Below are 18,793 nucleotides of genomic sequence, written 5' to 3'. Positions count from 1 at the left end.
ATAATGATTTGGGTACACATACTATACTATTATGCCTAATTTTTTTGTCACCCAACAAACCCACATGCAAATTCGAAATATCCTAGTAGTATTTTTAATTATGTCAGTCACCTTCAGCTCACACCAATGAATCATCAAGTGAAGAGCAGCATATGCATATATACATAAATAAATATATCCCCACCAGTTGGGTAACTAATCAGTTTGTCATTAGTCACTACTATATCGTGAAGAGGCTCATTATTTTTCCAAATTAATAAAAAGTACCCTTAAACCAACTTGCCTTTTTGTTCATGAGAAGCACTGTGCTTTCGATTCTATTCATCTCTCTAAAAACAACACAAGTCCCCTCTATTAAACTCATAAATAAATAAGTGCTCAATTAGTTTTTTTTTCTTTTCTTAACTGCGATTAATATTAAGTTATATTTAGTCATAATATTTTCCATTCCATAATCTCACTTTGCTCACTTTAAAATTTAAATTCATAACCTCCAAAATCAAATTTTAAACTAATTTATAATATCTTTTTTAGATGTGGTGAAGTGACTTCGAGCAAATACCACATTGACATTTCTGTATTCTAGTTTTTAAAGGATCAAGTGATTAGATCCTAAAAAGAATTTATTTAAAATCATAATATTTGATTTAGATATTAAATATTTTAATTCTTAATTCGATGAATATGATATTACAAATATCATAATATACATTTTAAAAGTACAAATATTACATTAAAAAATTTTATAAAATATGATCTAAACCCTAAAACACACTAGTAAAGGAACCCTAATTTATGCTCAAGGAATCTCATCCAAAGAAGATGTGAGAATGTTGCAAATAGTAAGCATGAGTGTGGGATTTTAAAGTTTTTAACGTGACTCCAAAGATTAGCTTCTCACTTAGGTCAAAACTAGGGCTAATTCAATCATTATTATATATACAACCCTCTTAATTAAAATTTGGTTTATAGAATCAACCAATGCAAAGTTGCACCTTTTAATAAGTGAATCTCAAACTTATAATGTAAGAAATTCCAGCTTATTAATTATTAAACAACACTAAACCACATTATTCCTCCAGCCCCCAAGCACCAACTTGCTACTACTAATCAAGCTGTATTTTCAATAAAAAGATGCTCACATGATGCTAGGCTAGCTCTATACAGTTCCTCACCCAACAGCAGTGTTGGTTCTAACTTCTAATTCACATGATCGTGCTCCGATGCTGTATGCATGGTTAATTTGAACACGGCAATGTAAAAAGCATCCACATTAGAAGCAGATCTATATTGATTCTTTTCTTCCTAGTTAGTAAAAAAATTGCATTGAACGTGTCATTGTGGACCAACTGTAAATTTATAGTTTATGTTAGAGATCAAATAAAATTAGGTACCGACCAAAAATCAACAATTACAGTCAACCATTGGTAAAGAAGAAGAATCATGAGTCACTTGAAATCTCCCATTGCTGTTTGCTTGATTACTAGTAGTAAGTAGGATCTACCAAAAACATCTCAAGAAGTTGATGAGGAAATGGAACAAGTAATTTTCTCGGTCTAACATTTCATGTCGAACCAGTCTCTCCCAGATGATGTTTTCAGGCAGAAGACCACCGTAATATAGCAAGGTTGTGACAGAGGCCGCAGGCTCGGCGATTAGCGATGTCAATAGCCGTACTAGAGACCGAAACATAAGGGGTGTGAGAGACTGCAACAATCACAAAATAATAAGGAAATTAAAGTATACTGTTACACTTATCTATATATATATATATATATATATATCAATGTTATGAAAGATGAATAATTTGATGAATTAAGAAGTGATGACCAAAGATATGGAGCATACCATGTGATTGTGGTGTTTGGAGACTCAAAAAAAAATGCTGGAATTGGAAGAAACTGAGACAAAGAGGGATTAAGCCATTGAGTTTAAGTTCTCTAACTGTCAATCTTCATGCTTCAGCGGACATTCAGACCTAACGTTCCATGTAGTCTTTAGAATTACCCAGGAAGGAACTATTAAAATGCTAGGACTTGGTAGCTGGAGAAAAATGGGCCGTCACGCACATGCACTGTTGACAAGCAGAAAGTGGCGGCTGATGCCATTGCAACAAAGTGGTCAAACTGTTTGTTTTCTAGTTACAAAATACTCCATAATCTTCAGATTGTCTATTAGTGCAAGCGACTCCCTTTGCCATTTGGGGATGGTGCGCTTTCCTTTATAAAGATGATGATATATGCTAGGATGACCTATTAAAATTTGAGACTGCTAATGGAAATCAAATATCAATGTATCATAATGGCCCAAATAATAGGTATTTTGTAACCAAAAAAAAAAGGTATTGATTACAGGACCCCATACAAAAACCTTGGAATTTGTCACACAAACTTTTAACTTTGGCAAAAAGATCATAAGAGGCTTAAGATTGAATTAATAAATTAGTTCAATATTGGTTTTAAAGAGTCGGTTTGAAATCTCCTTGATCAATTGAAAATTAAAAAAAAAAAATTTTTAAAAAGATTACATTTAAGTTAATCCCACCTCTTCAACTAACTATTACTTGGGGATTTGGTACAGCAAACTCCCAGATAATTCAGCTGCTGTTTGGGTGGGCAATCCTGAAAATCCAATCCAGGATAAATTTGGAGTTCCCTGTTTTGACAGTGATGGAAAATTAAAAATCATGCATAGTGAAGGATAGATAATTCTTCTCAATTCCAATCAGCCACTTTACCAGATACTGGAAATTCTTTATTGAGACAAGTAAAGGCCGATGGAGTAGATGGACAAATATTTTGGAGAGTTTTGATTATCCAACTAACAATCTATTGCGAGCCAGGGATGAAAAATTAGGAATGAATCTGAAGACTGAATATAATTGGACATTCGGTTCACGGTTAAGCAATCAAGTTCCAGTACCGGGGGCTTTTAAGATTGGCATGGATCCTAATGGTTCTAGCCAGTTCGTTGTTTGGAGGCGAGAGGATGTCTACTGGACTAGTGGAGTTTTTCAGATGGCCATCGAGAACACAAGAAGGGTTGATCCTTATCATTTCAGCTTTACTTAGAATGCAAATGAGCAGTATTTCTCTTATTCTGTTATAAACATTTCTACTCTTTCGAGATGGGAAGTGATTGATTTGGGGGCAAATCTTGCAGTTCACATTAGCTGCAGCTGGTACTACTTGTCAGCAGACAACCAATGGTCCATGCAAAATTGATGCAAACTATCCAAATGCCATATGTCTAGAGCACAAGCTCTCCATGTGCACGAATGGTATGAAGCTACGTAGTTGTGGCCACAAGAGGCTACTATGCTAGTGCTGAATTGCCATACTCTAATAACAACACGAATGCAGATCTCAGGGTTTGTCACAACATATGCAGGAACAATTGTTCTTGCATTGCCTATGAAAGTCTCTCTTCTGATGGGACAGGATGTAAGTTTCATCCTGAATTAGAACTTCGGTGTTGCTTACATCCTCAAACTTGGAAATAGTAAAGGTTTCTGTTAACCCCACGTTAGTTGTGATCAGTTCCATGGATATCAGCCAGACCTGTTTGAATAGGCGTCACATCTGTAATACCCTGCTTTGAATGGAAAGTAACATTCTGATTCTAAAAGCAAGGCTTATCCCAAAAATTAATATGGATCAGAACTGATTTTTGGGTGGTTCTAGAGCAAACAAATGCAAAAGGAGGCACAGAGAAGAGTTTTAGAGAGCGGTGGTGATTATGGTGCATCGTAGCCATTGCATTGGGACTGTTGCTACTACTTTTGGGCTACTTTTGCTACATAATTAGGAGGAGAAAGCTTAAATCCTTGATAGGCACTGGTAAATAAAAGATTGTATTAATGTTTATGTGTGAATTACATATAGAGGTAACTAGATTCTTAAACAGCTTCAAACTCAATTACAGGAAACAAGCCAAGACAAGGAATTACTGGAGATAAAATCTGAATTGTCTCCTTTTTACAATCTCCAAAGAAGTGAAGAAAAGTCAAGCGTTTCTGTTTTTCAGTTTCCCTCAAATAGTTGATGCTAAAGATAACTTCTCATTTACAAACAAGCTTGGACCAGCGGTTTTGGACCTGTTTACAAGGTAAAACTTTTAGAATTTTTATGCATATTTGATGAGAATACTTGGATAAGGAATGTTTGGATTTTAATCTCCAGGGTACATTACTGGAGGGCAACCAGTTGCAGTAAAAAAGGTTAGCAAGAAATTCCCGATAGAGGCTCAAAGAATTCATGAATGAGATTACATTAACAGCTGACCTGCAGCATATGAACCTAGTTAGGCTTCTAGGTTGTTGCATACGAGAAGAGGAGAAAATGCTAGTTTATAAATACATGTCTAATAAGAGCTTGGACACTTTTTTCGTTGGTTTGTAAATTATTTTTCTGTTTTCCCTTCCATCAATATTTCATTGCTTTCTCCTCCACCAACTGGCACTTCCCATTTACTATTCTAAATTAAGAGTGATACACAGAGACCTGAAAGCTAGCAACATTATGAACCCTAAAATATCAAATTTTGGCATGGCAAGAATTTTTGGACACAACGAATCCAGAGGTAACATGAATAGGGTAATTGGCAGATAGTAAGAAGAAACAAAGTTTGTGACAGCACATTTAGAATCTCTGCTAATGTCTTAATTGTAACTACATGCATCCTCTAACTAGTATTTAATGGTTTTCAATGTTTTATACAGTGGTTATATGTCCCAAGAGTATGCCATGAATGGCATTTTCTCTGTGAAGTCTAATGTCTTCAGTTTTGGAGTACTAGTGCTAGCGATTGTTAGTGGCAAGAAGAACAAAATGTTCCATTCATCATCTAGCCGTGCCAGCCTTATTCATCATGTAAGCTATGAAGATAAATTCAAACATAACTGCAGATTACCAGGAGTATAGTTTTCGGATCACTTACATTTTGCATCAACAGTGAAAATGGTGGCAGGCACGGGATTAGTGGAAGCAAGGTGATGTTCTCGAGCTAAAGGATGAATAGCTGGAATCATGTCCCAAAAATGAGCTGCTGATTTGTATTCAGGTTGCTTTGCTGTGTTTCCAAACGAGTGCAGTTGACAGACCTACCATGTCGGAAGTTATTTCCTCGCTTACAATTTACCAATGATGTTATAGTTCTACAAAAGCTCAAAAAAAAACCTGCATATACTACTAAAAATGAAACGAGGTTAACATTTCCTGACAGCAAATCAGGCAGTCATTCGGTGAATAACATGTCTACATCCATAACCGAAGCCAGATAGAGATTTATTTTCCACTCTTTCCTTTTCTGAGGAGGTGGGTGCAGTCATGAATTATGTGCTTTTTTCTCCCGAATTTCTAGATAATTATGTGCTTAGCTATTTACATTGTACATATCTAACATAAAAACCAAATAATGTGGATTGCTTGTTCAGGAAAGTAAAACTCATTCATCCAAGGTGCCTTCGAGAGATGATGAAGTAGAATACTGCTGACTAAATTTATTCTTATTGTCATAACGTCCAGATCCGGGGATCCATCGCTAAACATTGACTTAAATGAGTCGCCACCAATCTTTTTTATCTAAGTGCGATTAGCCACCTAAAGAATCTATACTTTCAGGGAACACCTAAGTTTAAGGGTCCCTAAAAGAATAGGTTCAAGTCTACCAACCAGAACAGGGTTCGGGAGTTCGATTACTTGTGAGAAAAGTTATAGCACCCTCACAACGCTCATCGAAAGATGGTACCAACTTAATTTTGTATTATCCAATAAGCCTTAAAAATTTACCAAGTAATTAATTATTGAAAATTATTTTCAATTGACTCTAATATTTTTAGCAAAAAATTGAGAAAATTCCCTCACCTCAAGAATATCCAAGAAAACTATTGTTTCACTTGCAGAGACTCCATCGTCAGATTATTTAACATTAAAGAAAATTCAAGAAAATAAAAAAAAAAGAAAAAAATGATTGCTTTTATACAAGAAAAATTAATACTTTCAACTTTTTCCCAAAATATTTTTTAGAAACTTTAATTTCGAAAAAAATTGATACTTTCAACTTTTTCTCAAAAAAATCATTTTTGAAAACTTATTTTTAGAAAAAATTGATATTTTCAACTTTTTCCCAAAAATATTTTTTAAAACCTTTAATTTCGAGAAAAATTGATACTTTCAACTTTTTTCCAAAAATATTTTTAAGAAAAATTTATTTTCAAGAAAAATTGATACCTTCAACTTTTTCCTAAAAAAACTTTTCTCCAAAAATATTTTTTAAAAAAAAAATTATTTTCAAGGAAAATTGATACCTTCAACTTTTTTCCAAAAATATTTTTTTAGAAAGGTTATTTTCAAGGAAAATTGATACTTTCAACTTTTTCTTAAAAATATATATTTTTTAATTTTATTTAAAAAAACAATAAAAATAAAAATAAAGATAAAAATAAAATAAAATAAAATAAGAAATACTAAATAATTTTAATCTAATCAACAAATAATAATAATAATAATAATAAATAAATAAATAAACCTGAGAACGGCTCGGTTTAACAGCTTGGCTCGACTCGATTTGAGGAAGAATAACGGCTTCGGAGACGCGACTCGAGTGTAGGCGGCTCGGCTTAACTCGATTTTGCACTCGGGTCACACGTGGGTCGCACGCGGGTTGGCGCTTGGGTAGGGTCGAATCTTGACAAAACGCGCGGATCTTGTGGGTTTATTAACGCAAAAACGACGTCATTTTTGGGAGGGTATATAAAGCTGAAGGTCGATTTTTTTTTCAAAATTTTCTTCTCCTCTTTTCTCTCTTCCCTTCTTTTTCTCTCCCTCTCTCTAAACAGACGAAGAACTCCTATTGAATCTTGTCGAATTCTGAAAATTTTCACTGAAATCTGGATTTTTTATCAAAAGTTCATCGATAAACTAGTCAATTTCTGAAAATTATCGCTGAAAATTGGGTAGTTGGCCAAAAAATTCAAACTTGATCGAAAAAGTTACCAAAAAAATTAAACTTCGTCCAAAAATTCAACCGAAATATGAAAATTTTCCAAAAATTTTCAGAAAAAAATTCGCCAAAATTTTTAAAAAATCCTGAAATTGGCTCTAACCATTCTGAACGCCTTTTTCTTTTTCTTTTCGCTCTCTCTCAGTCAGTGTCGCATTTCTGTATGTTCTGGTCTTTGTGATTTTCTCTATTTATAGGGATTGATCAAAAGAGTTTCTGATCAATCCCAACTCCTTCTTGGATTAGGATTCAATCCTTAAATCAAATATGAACTCTGATTGAATCTCAAATTCACGATAGGATTCCAAATTTCCATCTCAATCTCAGCCGAAAAAAAAAATCAAATAAAAAATGTTAATAGATAATTAAAAGAAAATAATTAGATAAATAAAAATAATAATAGATAAATAATAATATATAAATAGATAAATAATAATAAATAAATAGATAAATAATAATAAATACATATATATAATAATATATAAATAGATAAATAATAAATATATATATTAACAGATAAATAATAAAAAAATAAATATATATTAATAAATAGTAATAATAAATAAATAAATAAATATATAAGATACAAACACAAAAAAAAAATACAAAATACAAAAAATAAAAAAATAAGAAAATAAAATGGGCCTACCATTTGGACCAGGCCCAATTGATCTGGGCCTGGACCAAATTGGATGTCTACAGCAGCCCCTCTTTGCACATTTTCTGTGAAACAAAAATTACGCAAAGATGTAGACACCCATTCAAGACTCCATTCGACCTCTTTTTTTCAATTTTTTATGTTAAAAATTTGATCAAAACTCCTCTAAGCAGAGGCTCAACGACTTTGAAAAACATAAACAAAGCTTCTCTAATCAGAAGCTCTACGACTTTGAAAAACATAAACAAAGCTCCTCTAATCAGAGGCTCAACGACTTTGAAAAGTAAATTGCTCCTCTAAACAGAGGCTCTACGACTTTGAAAAACATAAACAAAGCTCCTCTAATCAGAGGCTTAACGACTTTGAAAAGTAAATTGTTCCTCTAAACAGAGGCATCACAACTTTGAAAAATAAATTGCTCATTGACAATCATGTCCAAATGAGTTGAAAATCGTGTTTGAAGGAATTTCAGGAGATTATGCCCAAAGGTCATACAAATCAACCCTGATACCAAGAGACATCCTATTTCAAGGATTAAAAACTTACCTGACAAGATTTTTCTCAGATTTAAAAATGTCTTCACATATGTCTTCTCTATGTAGGATGTTGGAATACCCCTGCTTTTTGAATTTATGCACTATATTTTCTTGAATGTAGTATATATTATGCAATGCTTGTGAAATTCAATGCATATTATGCAAATATTGGCTAATTAACTCCTATTTAATTGTGATACTCAAGTTTCTCAAGCTCTTTTCTTGGGCATCAAACCTTTTGTTCTTCAAAGACCAAGTTACGTTATTCTTCCAAGATCGAGCCAGTGTAGCTTTCAATCATCTCTTCCACTCACATTCTTCTTGTAAGAAATCTCTTTTCAAATTCAATGTCCCTATCAGAAACTGAAGATCTTGATTCTGCCTTTATCACTTTTCACTTCTTCAATGTAATGTAAAAATCTTTCATGCCATTATTCATTTATCAATCATTATTTCAAATTTAAAAAGTAAGAATGTATTTGCACATTTCTTCCATTGTAGGGTATTAAGAAGAAAAGAATAAGAATGGTTGAGAAACAGTCAATAGAAGAGGCACACAAAGAGTGAAATATAATATCTTTTATTAACAAAATGTTGGTAAACTTTGGCGAAGAAAGAAATATAAGGATAAGTATGGAGAGCTTCATGCCCAAAAATTAACAATCGAACAATCATGATAAGACATGTTAAGGTTTTTCTGAAAATTCAACCATCTGATGCATTCAACAACTTAGAACTCCTCCGAATTTGCTAGTCTCCATGCCAACAAATTTTCAAATTTGATGCCGTATTCTCATTATCTAAGCTACATTTTCAAGTTTTCAACTTAGATAAACCTCCTATGACTTAAACCTCTTATTTAGGGTTTTCACCTTAAGTCCTCATTTTCATTCACTTTTTTTTCTTTTTTATTTTTTATTTTTTTATTTTTTTATTCAAGCATAATATTTCTTCACAGCATTAAAATTTATAAGATGGAGTAAATCATTTTCATCCATCTCAGTCAGTATCAATACTCCACCTGAGAAAACCTATTTCACCACATATAGTCCTTCCCAATTCGAAGTCCATTTTTCTCTATTATCGTGCTGGATTGTGAGGATTCTCTTCAAGACCAACTCTTTTTCTCGAAAGTAACGAGGTCGAATCTTTTTATCATAAGCCCTCATCATTTTTCTTTAATATAGATGACCATGACACAATGTAGTTAATCTCTTTTCTTCTATGAAATTTAACTGTGCATGGCATTCTCGAATTCATTCAGCTTCTCTCAATCCAATTTCTTTTAGAACCCTCAAGAATAGAATTTTCACTTTCACTGGTAGTACAGCTTTCATCCCGTAAATAAAAAAAAATTAGGTTGCTTCAATAGAGGTACGCACTAACTGATGTTCGATATGCATGCAGAACAAATGACAACTTTTCATGTCAATCTTTATAAGTCTTAGTCATCTTCTCAAGAATTTTTTTTATGTTCTTGTTGGCTGCCTTAATTGCCCCATTCATTTTCGGACGGTATGGTGTTGAGTTATGATACTTGATCTTGTATTGAGTACATATTTCTTGTATCATCTTACTATTTAGATTTTTGGCATTGTCTGAAATAATTCTCTCTGAAAGTCTATATTTATAAATGATCTCTCTCTTTATGAACTTACAAATCACATAGCGTGTTACATTTGCATATGATGCTATCTCCACCCATTTTATGAAGTAATTTATCATCATAAAAATGAATCTATGCCTGTTAGAAGCTTTTGGGATGATCAGACCAATGACATCCATGCCCTACATTGAGAATGACGAAAGTGGTACCATAACATGTAAAGCAGATGACAAAGTATGGATCTTATCAGTATATATCTGACACTTATAGCATTTACGAGCATAGTTAATGTAATCACTCTCTATTGTCAACCAGTAGTATCTTGCTCTCATGATCTGTCTCATCATCATATGTGCACTGACATGTACCCTATATATTTCATCATGCACCTCTTTAATAATTTTTCTCGCTTCAGCCTTACTTACGCATCTTAGTAATACCTGATAATGGCTTCTTTTATATAAAACATCCCTATATGAAAAAAGCTCATAGCCAATCTTCGGATGATCCTTTTATCATTTTCTGTTGCTTGAACTGGGTATTACTGATCTTTAATATACTATAAGATATCATAATACCAAGGTTTCCCATCTTTCTCTTCTTCTACATTGAAGCAATGAGCTGACATATCCTTAACATCTAGCCTGATGGGCTGAATGTCAATATTGTCATTAATTTGAATCATTACGACCAGAGTAGCCAATGCATTGGTAACCGAATTTTCTTCTCGAAATAAATGGTCAAACTGGATATCTTCAAATTATTTTATCAACACTAGAATATACTTATGATATGGAATGAGTTTTGAATCTCTTGTTTCTCATTCCTCTTTCAACTGATATATAACTAGAGCTGAGTCTCTAAACATTTTTAATGCTTTCACTCTTCTATCTATAGCAGCTTGTAAGCCTATGACACATGCCTCATATTCAACGATGTTATTTGTGTAATTAAAATTTAACCTTGCTGTTACAAAACAGCATTGTTCTTCTGGAGATATCAAAATTACCTCAATTTCATGTCTCAAGACATTGGCAGCTCCATCAAAATACATTCTCCAACACTTTTCTTCATGCTCCCTTTTCTCCAATTGGGAAATAGTCATTAGATCTTCATCAAAAAATTTCAACCTCATTGGTTCATATTCTTCAGTAGTACGATCTGCAAGAAACTCTGCTATAACACCCATTTTATTGTCTTTTGGCTTACATATATAATATTATATTTCGAGAGTATTACTTGCCATCTAGAAATTCTTTCAGATAAAGAAAGCTTTTCAAAAATATATTTAATTGGATCCAGTTTTACTATGAGCCATGTGGTATGATAAAGCATATACTGTCTGAGTCTTTTGGCAGTCCACGTTAATGCACAACATATTTTCTCTAATGAAGAATTCTTGGATTCATATTCTGTGAACTTTTTACTCAAATAGTAAATAGCTCTTTCCTTTCAGCTAGACTCATCTTATTGTCTCAGTACACATCTCATTGAATTTTCACATACTTTTAAATATAGAATTAAAGGTTTCCCTGAAACAGGTGGCACCAACACTGAAGGGTTTGACATGTATTGCTTAATTTTATCAAAAGTCACTTGACATTCCTCATTCCATTTTTTGGGATTATTCTTACGGAGAAGCTTAAATATGGGATCACATTTGTAGGTAAGCTGAGAGATAAATCAAGAAATGTAATTCAATCTTTTTAGAAAACTTCGAACTTTCTTTGGTGTACTCTGAGGTGACAAATTTTGAATGGCCCATATCTTATCTGGATCAACTTCAATTCCTCTTTCACTGATCACAAAGCCTAATAACTTCTCTAACTTTACCCTAAAAGTGCACTTGACTGGATTTAACTTGAGCTAGAATCTTTTCAACCTCTCAAATAACTTTTTAAGGTTGATGACATGATCTTCATTCTCACAAGATTTTACAATCATATCATCTACATACATTTCAATCTCTTTGTGCATCATGTTATGGAAGAGTGTTACAATGGCTCTTTGATATGTTACCCTAACATTCTTTAACCTAAAAGGCATGACTTTGTAACAAAAGGTTCTTTACATGATCACGAAAATAGTTTTTTTCCTATCATCTGTAGCTATTTTTATCTGATTATATCCTAAGAACCCATCCATAAAAGAGAAAATTGAATGCCTAGCCGTGTTATCTACTAGTGTGTCGATATGCGAAAAAAAAAAGTTATCCTTTGGACTAGCCTTATTCAAATCATGATAGTCTACATACATTCGTACCTTTTCATCTTTCTTAAAAATTGGTACTATATTGGCTATCCACTTTGGATACTTAGCCACTTGTAGAAAACCTGCATCAAACTATTTTTTCACCTCTTTTTTTTTTTTTAATAGCATTTCAGGCTTCATTCATCTCAGTTTCTGCTAGACTGGCTGACATTCTGATTTTAAAGGTAATCTCTGCTCTACTATCTCCGTGCTCAATCCTGACATATCCTGATAAGACCAAGCAAATACATCTATGAATTCTCAAAGTAAATCTGTCAAACGTTACCTATCTCTAGATGAAAGTGAAGTACCAATTCTGACATCTTTTTTATTCTTTTCCTCTCTCAGATTCACTAAGTCAACTATTTTCTGATGAGGCTCAATTGGTTTATTTTCTTGTTCAATCAATCTCATTAGGTCCGGAGGCATAACATATTGCTCAAAATTTTCTTCATTGTCAAGTTCATCAGTGTTAATTGAATTCTCAAAACTAACCTCTTGATTGTTATCATAATTATCTTCATGTTCATTTAAAGACCTGAAATTGAATGAAATGAGATATATTGGCAAGATGTGTTTGTAAAAATGACAATAATAAAGACACAAAAAAAATGAATGAAAATGCATCCTTCTTAATTTTTATTAAAATAATAAAAGATAAATAACCCAAATAAGAAAGATCACCTCAATGCCTTGGGCAATAGCTATTGAGATGTTACAATTACATTGTATTAGTTTCAAAAGTCACAAGCATTTAAATGGCACTCCAATTGTTCAGCTCATAATCTGACGGACAAAGGCAGACCCACCCCTCTTGATTAAACCTCACTTTATCTTCAATAGCATTAATGGTTAACTAGGTAAAAGCTCTTTTCATGCTTTTTTCTGTAACTGGGTGCATAAATCCTCCAGGTCTAAAAGTCTCATACAGGTGTGGGATAACCATTAGTCTTGCTATTTTTCCTGCTAACTTTCTCTTGATCTCTCATTCTGCTACCTCATAACCTAGGCCTAACCTTTCACTATTGTCTATCACTGTTGGGAGTTCCTTTATTCCTTACAAGTTTTTGCCCAGCCCTACTCCTAGATACCAACCTTTATTGATGACTTGGCTCATCACTATCTTTGAAAAAGATTAATTTTTAAGTCTTTCACCTATAGAATTAACCAATTCAAAAGATCGATAGGAGCATTCTACTACTTTTTGGATAGCCTCTACATACGGAGCATTCAACGGTTGGGTCACTAACATGTCTTCCTCTTCAATTACCACTACTAATTGACCTTCTACATTAAACTTGATCGTTTGATGCAAGGTAAATGGCACAACACTTGTCATATGAATCCATGACCTTCTCAGTAGATAGCTGTAGGAGGGAGAGATATCTATCACTTAAAACTTCACATTAAAAATGCACGACCCAATCTGTAAGGGCATTTTGATATCCCTCAAGACTTCTCTTCTGGTCTCATCAAAAGCTCTCACGGTCATCTGACTATCTTTTATATGAGAGTAGTCAATGGGTAACCTTACCAAAGTTGACATAGGCATGATATTGATAGCAGAGCCATTATCAATAAGGACCTTGGCTATGATATGGCTCTTGCACTTGACCGTGATATGCAAAACCTTAGTATTTTTATTTTTTTCAAGGAAATCTCATCATCGCTGAATGAAATGTGATTCGACATGACTAGATTTTCAGCCAGGTGGTTCACATATTCCATAAATACATTATGTGCTACATATGCCTAGTTCAAAACTTTTAGTAAGGCATTTCGGTGTGACTTTGAGTTTAATAGTAATGATAATGAGATCCGTGCTGACATTTTGTTCAACTGTTCAACTGTTCAACTACTGAATACTCACTATGTTTTACCAGTTTCAATAATTCACAATCTTTTTTTTCTGATACTGGCTTCGGGCGATCTTCTTCAGGTTTTACTTCAGGGTTATTTCGTCTTTCTTCTTTATTGGTTTTTTTTTCTAGCCTTCTTTAATATTTTTGAAGTGTAGTACATTTCACTTCGGGTGATGCTTCTTACACCAGTTATATTGGAGGTGTCGACTTTAGAGACATCCTCTTCTTACCCCTGAACTACTATATCGTAGCCATATTTTCAAGGTACATCTTTATCATCCTTATATGAGAAGGGAGTCGAAACTTTAAAAGTTATCAGCTTGGGAATGAGTTTATCTATGATTGACTTTAGCTTGTTCCCATAATGAATTGTCACTAGCTTTGAAAACAGCTTTATAGGTTTATCAGTCATGGACACTTCAATACTTTTTAAGTCTTCTCTTTTTTCATAGACTTCTATCTGGTATGAATCTAATAGTTTTTGCACTTTTTGGTGAAACTACTCATAAGTTTCAATAGAGTAACCCATTGTCCCACTATGATATTTACAACTAATATCGACTATATATACTTCATGATAGCTATATGGACCTATTGGTTGTATCATATCAACTTTCCATAAAATATCAAATAGTTGACTGAAAGGTGTCTTAATATCTGCTATTTTTTTCTTCACATGACGTTTCTGTTCTTCATTCAAAGCATTCATATTATGATTAGGCAAGGGATTGCCACTAATATTTGATGCAGTCACCCCTCTTATATCAAAGCTAATCATTCCATCCTTGATCAATCGTTGCACTTTGTGTTTCAAGATGGTGTAATTCTCAGTGGAGTGATCAGTAATCCCTTAGTGATAGTCACAATGGGCTGTGAGATCGTACCACTTAGGGTAAGGTGGCGTGAAGGGTTCTAACTTACTAGGAGCAATTAAATGACTATTGTAAAGCTCTCGATATAATTTTGTATAAGTTATTAGGATTAGTTCAAATGTAAATTTTTTATGAGTAGTTCATTGCTCCCGTAAACCACCCATTAGGTTAGCTGAAAGAGTTTGAGGTCTTGGGATAGGCTGAGTGTTAGGACTATATGTGGTATTCTGAGGCCTAAGAGGAGGTTGATATATTTGGGGATAAGGTGACTGTACAAATTATTGGTATGGATAAGGGAAAGTGTTATTTACAATAGGGTAATATGAAAGGTATCCTTATGGTGAGTAGGGTTGATAACCCCCAAATTACTGTCTGTCAAAGCTCACAGCCTGAGCTTCACTTTTTTTCTTCTTCGAAACTCTTTTGCTAGATGCTTCATTTCCTTCTAACTTGTCATTTTTTATGGCACTCTTGATAATTTCTCTTAAAATTACCATATCAGTAAAATTTTGGTTGCATTCCCTATCTTTTTCTCATAATAGAGAGGTTTTAAAGTACTGACAAACAGCACTGTAGTCTCTTTCTCAGTTAGAGGAGGTTGTACTTGAGAAACTATATCTCTTCATCTTTGAACGTATTTTTTAAAAGACTCATTTGCCTTTTTCTTCAGGTTTTATAAAGACAAGCGATCAGGAGCCAAATCGATAATATGTTGATATTGACTGATGAAGTCATGAGCCATATCGCTCTAAGAATGAATACGGGTTTTATCTAGCTGGACATACCACTTAGCAGCAGAGCCTGTAAGGCTATCTTGAAAAACATGCATTAATAGTTTTTCATTATGGCCATGGGCTGCCATCTTTCGACAATACATGGTGATATAAGTTTTTGGGCATTTTATACCATCATATTTCTTAAATTTTGGTACTTTAAACTTTGGCGAAATGACTACATCTGAGACTAAGCACAGCCCAGCAGCATCAATAAAACCATAAAATCTAATCCCTTCTACAGCCCGTAACCTTTGTTCTAGCATACTAATCTTTATATCTTCTTAAGACTCCATCATTTTTACTTTTTTTTTCTTCTTATTTTTCAAGTCATCTAGATCAAGAACTGATTCTACTGTCTTTTCAATAGAAGACAGAATTTACATAGCTATGGTAATGCCCTGGATTAGAGGTTGATGGTATTCCAGGATATGAGGATATGCGAAGTATTGTAGTGGGACCTATTGTGTAAACTGGGCTTGAGGTAGACCAAATCCTAGAGGATATAAAGGGTCAGCCACTTCTTGTAATGGGAAAACTTATTGGCTTGTATTTTTTTCAACTCTTTTTTTCTTGTTCAGCTTATTGAGAGCATCTAAAATCTTGCTCAACTCATTTTTAATCTTTTCTTGTGCTTTTTCTAGCTTTTTAAATTTATGAGAGTTTTTCTGCTCCATTTGTCTGATTCTGGCTTTTGTGTTATATCGATGGACAAGGTTCTCGTTAGATGAAGCTATTTTTGAACTTTGAGTACCATATCTTAAAATTAGTAAATTTACATGACTATCTCATGGTTACTTTGTTAAGTGTAATGAGTGAGAATGTATATATACAAAGAACATTTACCTTAAAGATGGTATTTAACTAAAAGATTTCATTTATTCCAAAAAACTTTTATTTACATTGAGTTTATCATCCTAGAATTATAACCATAAAATTGCTTAATCTATTCATATTGGGCCTTGGCTTCTTCGATGAAGTTCAACAGATGCTGTTTATGTTCTCCTACTGGGGCCACCACTTGTTTCAATGGTTCTGCCTCTTTTACCATCTCCCTTACCTTGCATACCTCTTTACAAATTTAGGTCGTTAGGTGCTCAATATTTTTTGTTTTCCTAAGTTCTCTCTTTTATCACATCAGACTTGGTATGATAACTCTCTATGCTCTCTAACCAATGCAATAATATGGTCTTCTTGTTCATTCAACTTTTATCTTAGCCTGCTCAGATAGCTATTTAGAATGTTATTCTTTATCTGTACTTGGGTACTTTTTTCTTTTAATTCAGCATACTCTTGCTTCAATCTTGTATTTTCTTCAGTCAGCTTAACAATGGTTATCTCTTTGGCCCTTTCTCTCACACATAATATTTTATGCTCTTGGTGTAGCTCTGCTAAGTCTTCAACAGCTATATCGCGTTCTCTAACAATCTTGCAAACTCTGACCTTATGACTTTTAGCTTTATCTTTTCACTGATCTTTTTTTTTTCGAAGCTTCTGAATTTCTTGCTTTAACTTATCCTTTTCAAACTCAAACTCTTTTGTCGTAAGTTCTAATTATGATGGTGTCTCTTCCAGCTTTCCTCCTATTGGCGGTTGAAAGTTTTTATAAGTGAATACCATTTCTTGTCTTTGTTTCGCTCTCCAAACCAAATACCTTGGAGTGACTTTATCAGTAAACGGTCCAAGATTCACTCTTCAGGGATTTTTCCATACTTTAATCATCTCATTCATCTTTTAAAATGCTTTTGGCTCAGTGTAAGAGAAATCTAATCGATGAAGCCTATGTGTCATAGGAATAAACTGTTCTGCCTCAAACTACCTTTTCACTAGGAGTGGTGTATAATTTATCGCTCCCAACAAACCCAGAAGTGGGACCACTGTATTATCTCCACATTGATACAACATAGGCTCATGATTCATCCATGGGGCCAACCATCTTACTTTAGCACTAGTCAATTTTTATAGAAAAGTTATCCATTCTTTTTTAGACTTTCGTTCTGACCATCCACTTTTATAGAATTCCTTGATCGGGGCTCGATTACGGACATAAAGCTTTAAGAAAGCACATTTTCCCCATTCAAAATGGCTTTTCATCCATAAGTATAATAATTGTATGTAACCTATAAAGTGCCCTCCATTCCAACGATAGTAACTCAAAGATCTGATAGTCTCTGTTAATATTACCGTTGAAAAATTATAACCGTTAATCACACTTTCAAAAAAGTCAACCACTGCTATCTCGATATAACCTAAAACCTTTAGAAATATCACCATTCCATAGATAGCTAAGGCAAATACATCTAATCCCCGTTCTTCGTTGGCATGTTACAATAGAAACTCATGAAAGAACTTCCAAGGTAAGTAAACCTGTTCTTGTTTCTTCTTTGTATGAGAATCCATAACTTCTTTGTCTATCCCCATGAGTTGAGCCAAACCCTTACAAAATCTTGACTTGTGTTTTTTGACGTATATCTTATCAGGAGCCTTGAGGTACAAACCCAATAAAATCGAATATTTTTCGATGGTTGGTGTCATATCAACTTCATTGAAGATGAAACACTTGTATGTAGGATCCCATAATTACGCTGCAGCTCTGATTAGTTGATCTTCAATAACTACTGCAAGAAAGTGTGCTATATGCCCTTGTCTTTGGGAAAATTACTCTTGTCTTGACGGACTTATCCTTTTCCATATATTAATCAAATCTTCTAGATTAATTTGTTTGAGGAGGATAGATGTTTTTTGAGACAAAGTAAAATTATATTCGATTGGTAAACAATCTCTCATCTTCAGTTGAATCTTTTTTTACTGGACCCTTACTTCGTTGGGTGACTCACTAGGTGCTAATATAGATGAAGAACAAACTAGTCATTCTATAGAGTCCATGAAAAATTTTTGTTGAAGACCATCTTTCAAGCAAATGTTCTTTATGCAACTTTATGATATGAGCATGAACCAATACAAAAGAATGAGAGAAAAGGTTAGTATGCCCAGGAAAAAAAAGAAATAAATAAATAATTAAGTAAATTAAAACATCACACAGAATAAGAAGAATGAACCATATGCTTCTGGTCAATTTTAAAAGGGAAGGATGATGGCTCTATCTATAGGTTAGGCATTCTTAAGGTTCACTACATGGGGTTTGAAGTTAAAGTCTAAAAGTTCTCAAATTGCTCTTTACATCATTGTCCATCACAGACTAATAAGGCACTCTAATTCTCACCCATTACAGGC

General features: G+C 33.6%; 1 protein-coding gene and 1 long non-coding RNA gene across 2 annotated transcripts; one reads left to right on the top strand and one right to left on the bottom strand.

Moving 5' to 3' along the window:
* Positions 1 to 1,342: 1,342 nt before the first annotated feature.
* On the bottom strand, positions 1,343 to 2,207 carry LOC149518620 (uncharacterized). Its single transcript, XR_016343362.1, has 2 exons — positions 1,849 to 2,207; positions 1,343 to 1,707 (listed from the first exon to the last, which is right to left on the bottom strand). It is a non-coding gene; the product is annotated as an uncharacterized LOC149518620 (long non-coding RNA).
* Positions 2,208 to 2,291: 84 nt separating this feature from the next.
* On the top strand, positions 2,292 to 5,494 carry LOC111284516 (G-type lectin S-receptor-like serine/threonine-protein kinase At1g67520). The gene is made up of 13 exons (XM_089761609.1): positions 2,292 to 2,317; positions 2,741 to 3,041; positions 3,163 to 3,280; positions 3,363 to 3,443; positions 3,503 to 3,583; positions 3,633 to 3,732; positions 3,808 to 3,839; positions 3,993 to 4,107; positions 4,499 to 4,609; positions 4,721 to 4,808; positions 4,907 to 4,990; positions 5,093 to 5,242; positions 5,435 to 5,494. The coding sequence occupies exons 1-13, from the start codon at positions 2,292 to 2,294 to the stop codon at positions 5,492 to 5,494; spliced, it is 1,347 nt and encodes a 448-aa protein (XP_089617735.1).
* The last annotated feature ends 13,299 nt before the right edge of the window (positions 5,495 to 18,793 follow it).

Source organism: Durio zibethinus, chromosome 6 (assembly GCF_047325235.1).
Source record: "Durio zibethinus cultivar Kanyao isolate XHJ-2024 chromosome 6, ASM4732523v1, whole genome shotgun sequence".
NCBI classification, from domain to species: domain Eukaryota; kingdom Viridiplantae; phylum Streptophyta; class Magnoliopsida; order Malvales; family Malvaceae; genus Durio; species Durio zibethinus.
The sequence above is the reverse complement of the archived record's forward strand: the minus strand, read 5'-3'. Positions and strand labels throughout refer to the sequence as shown.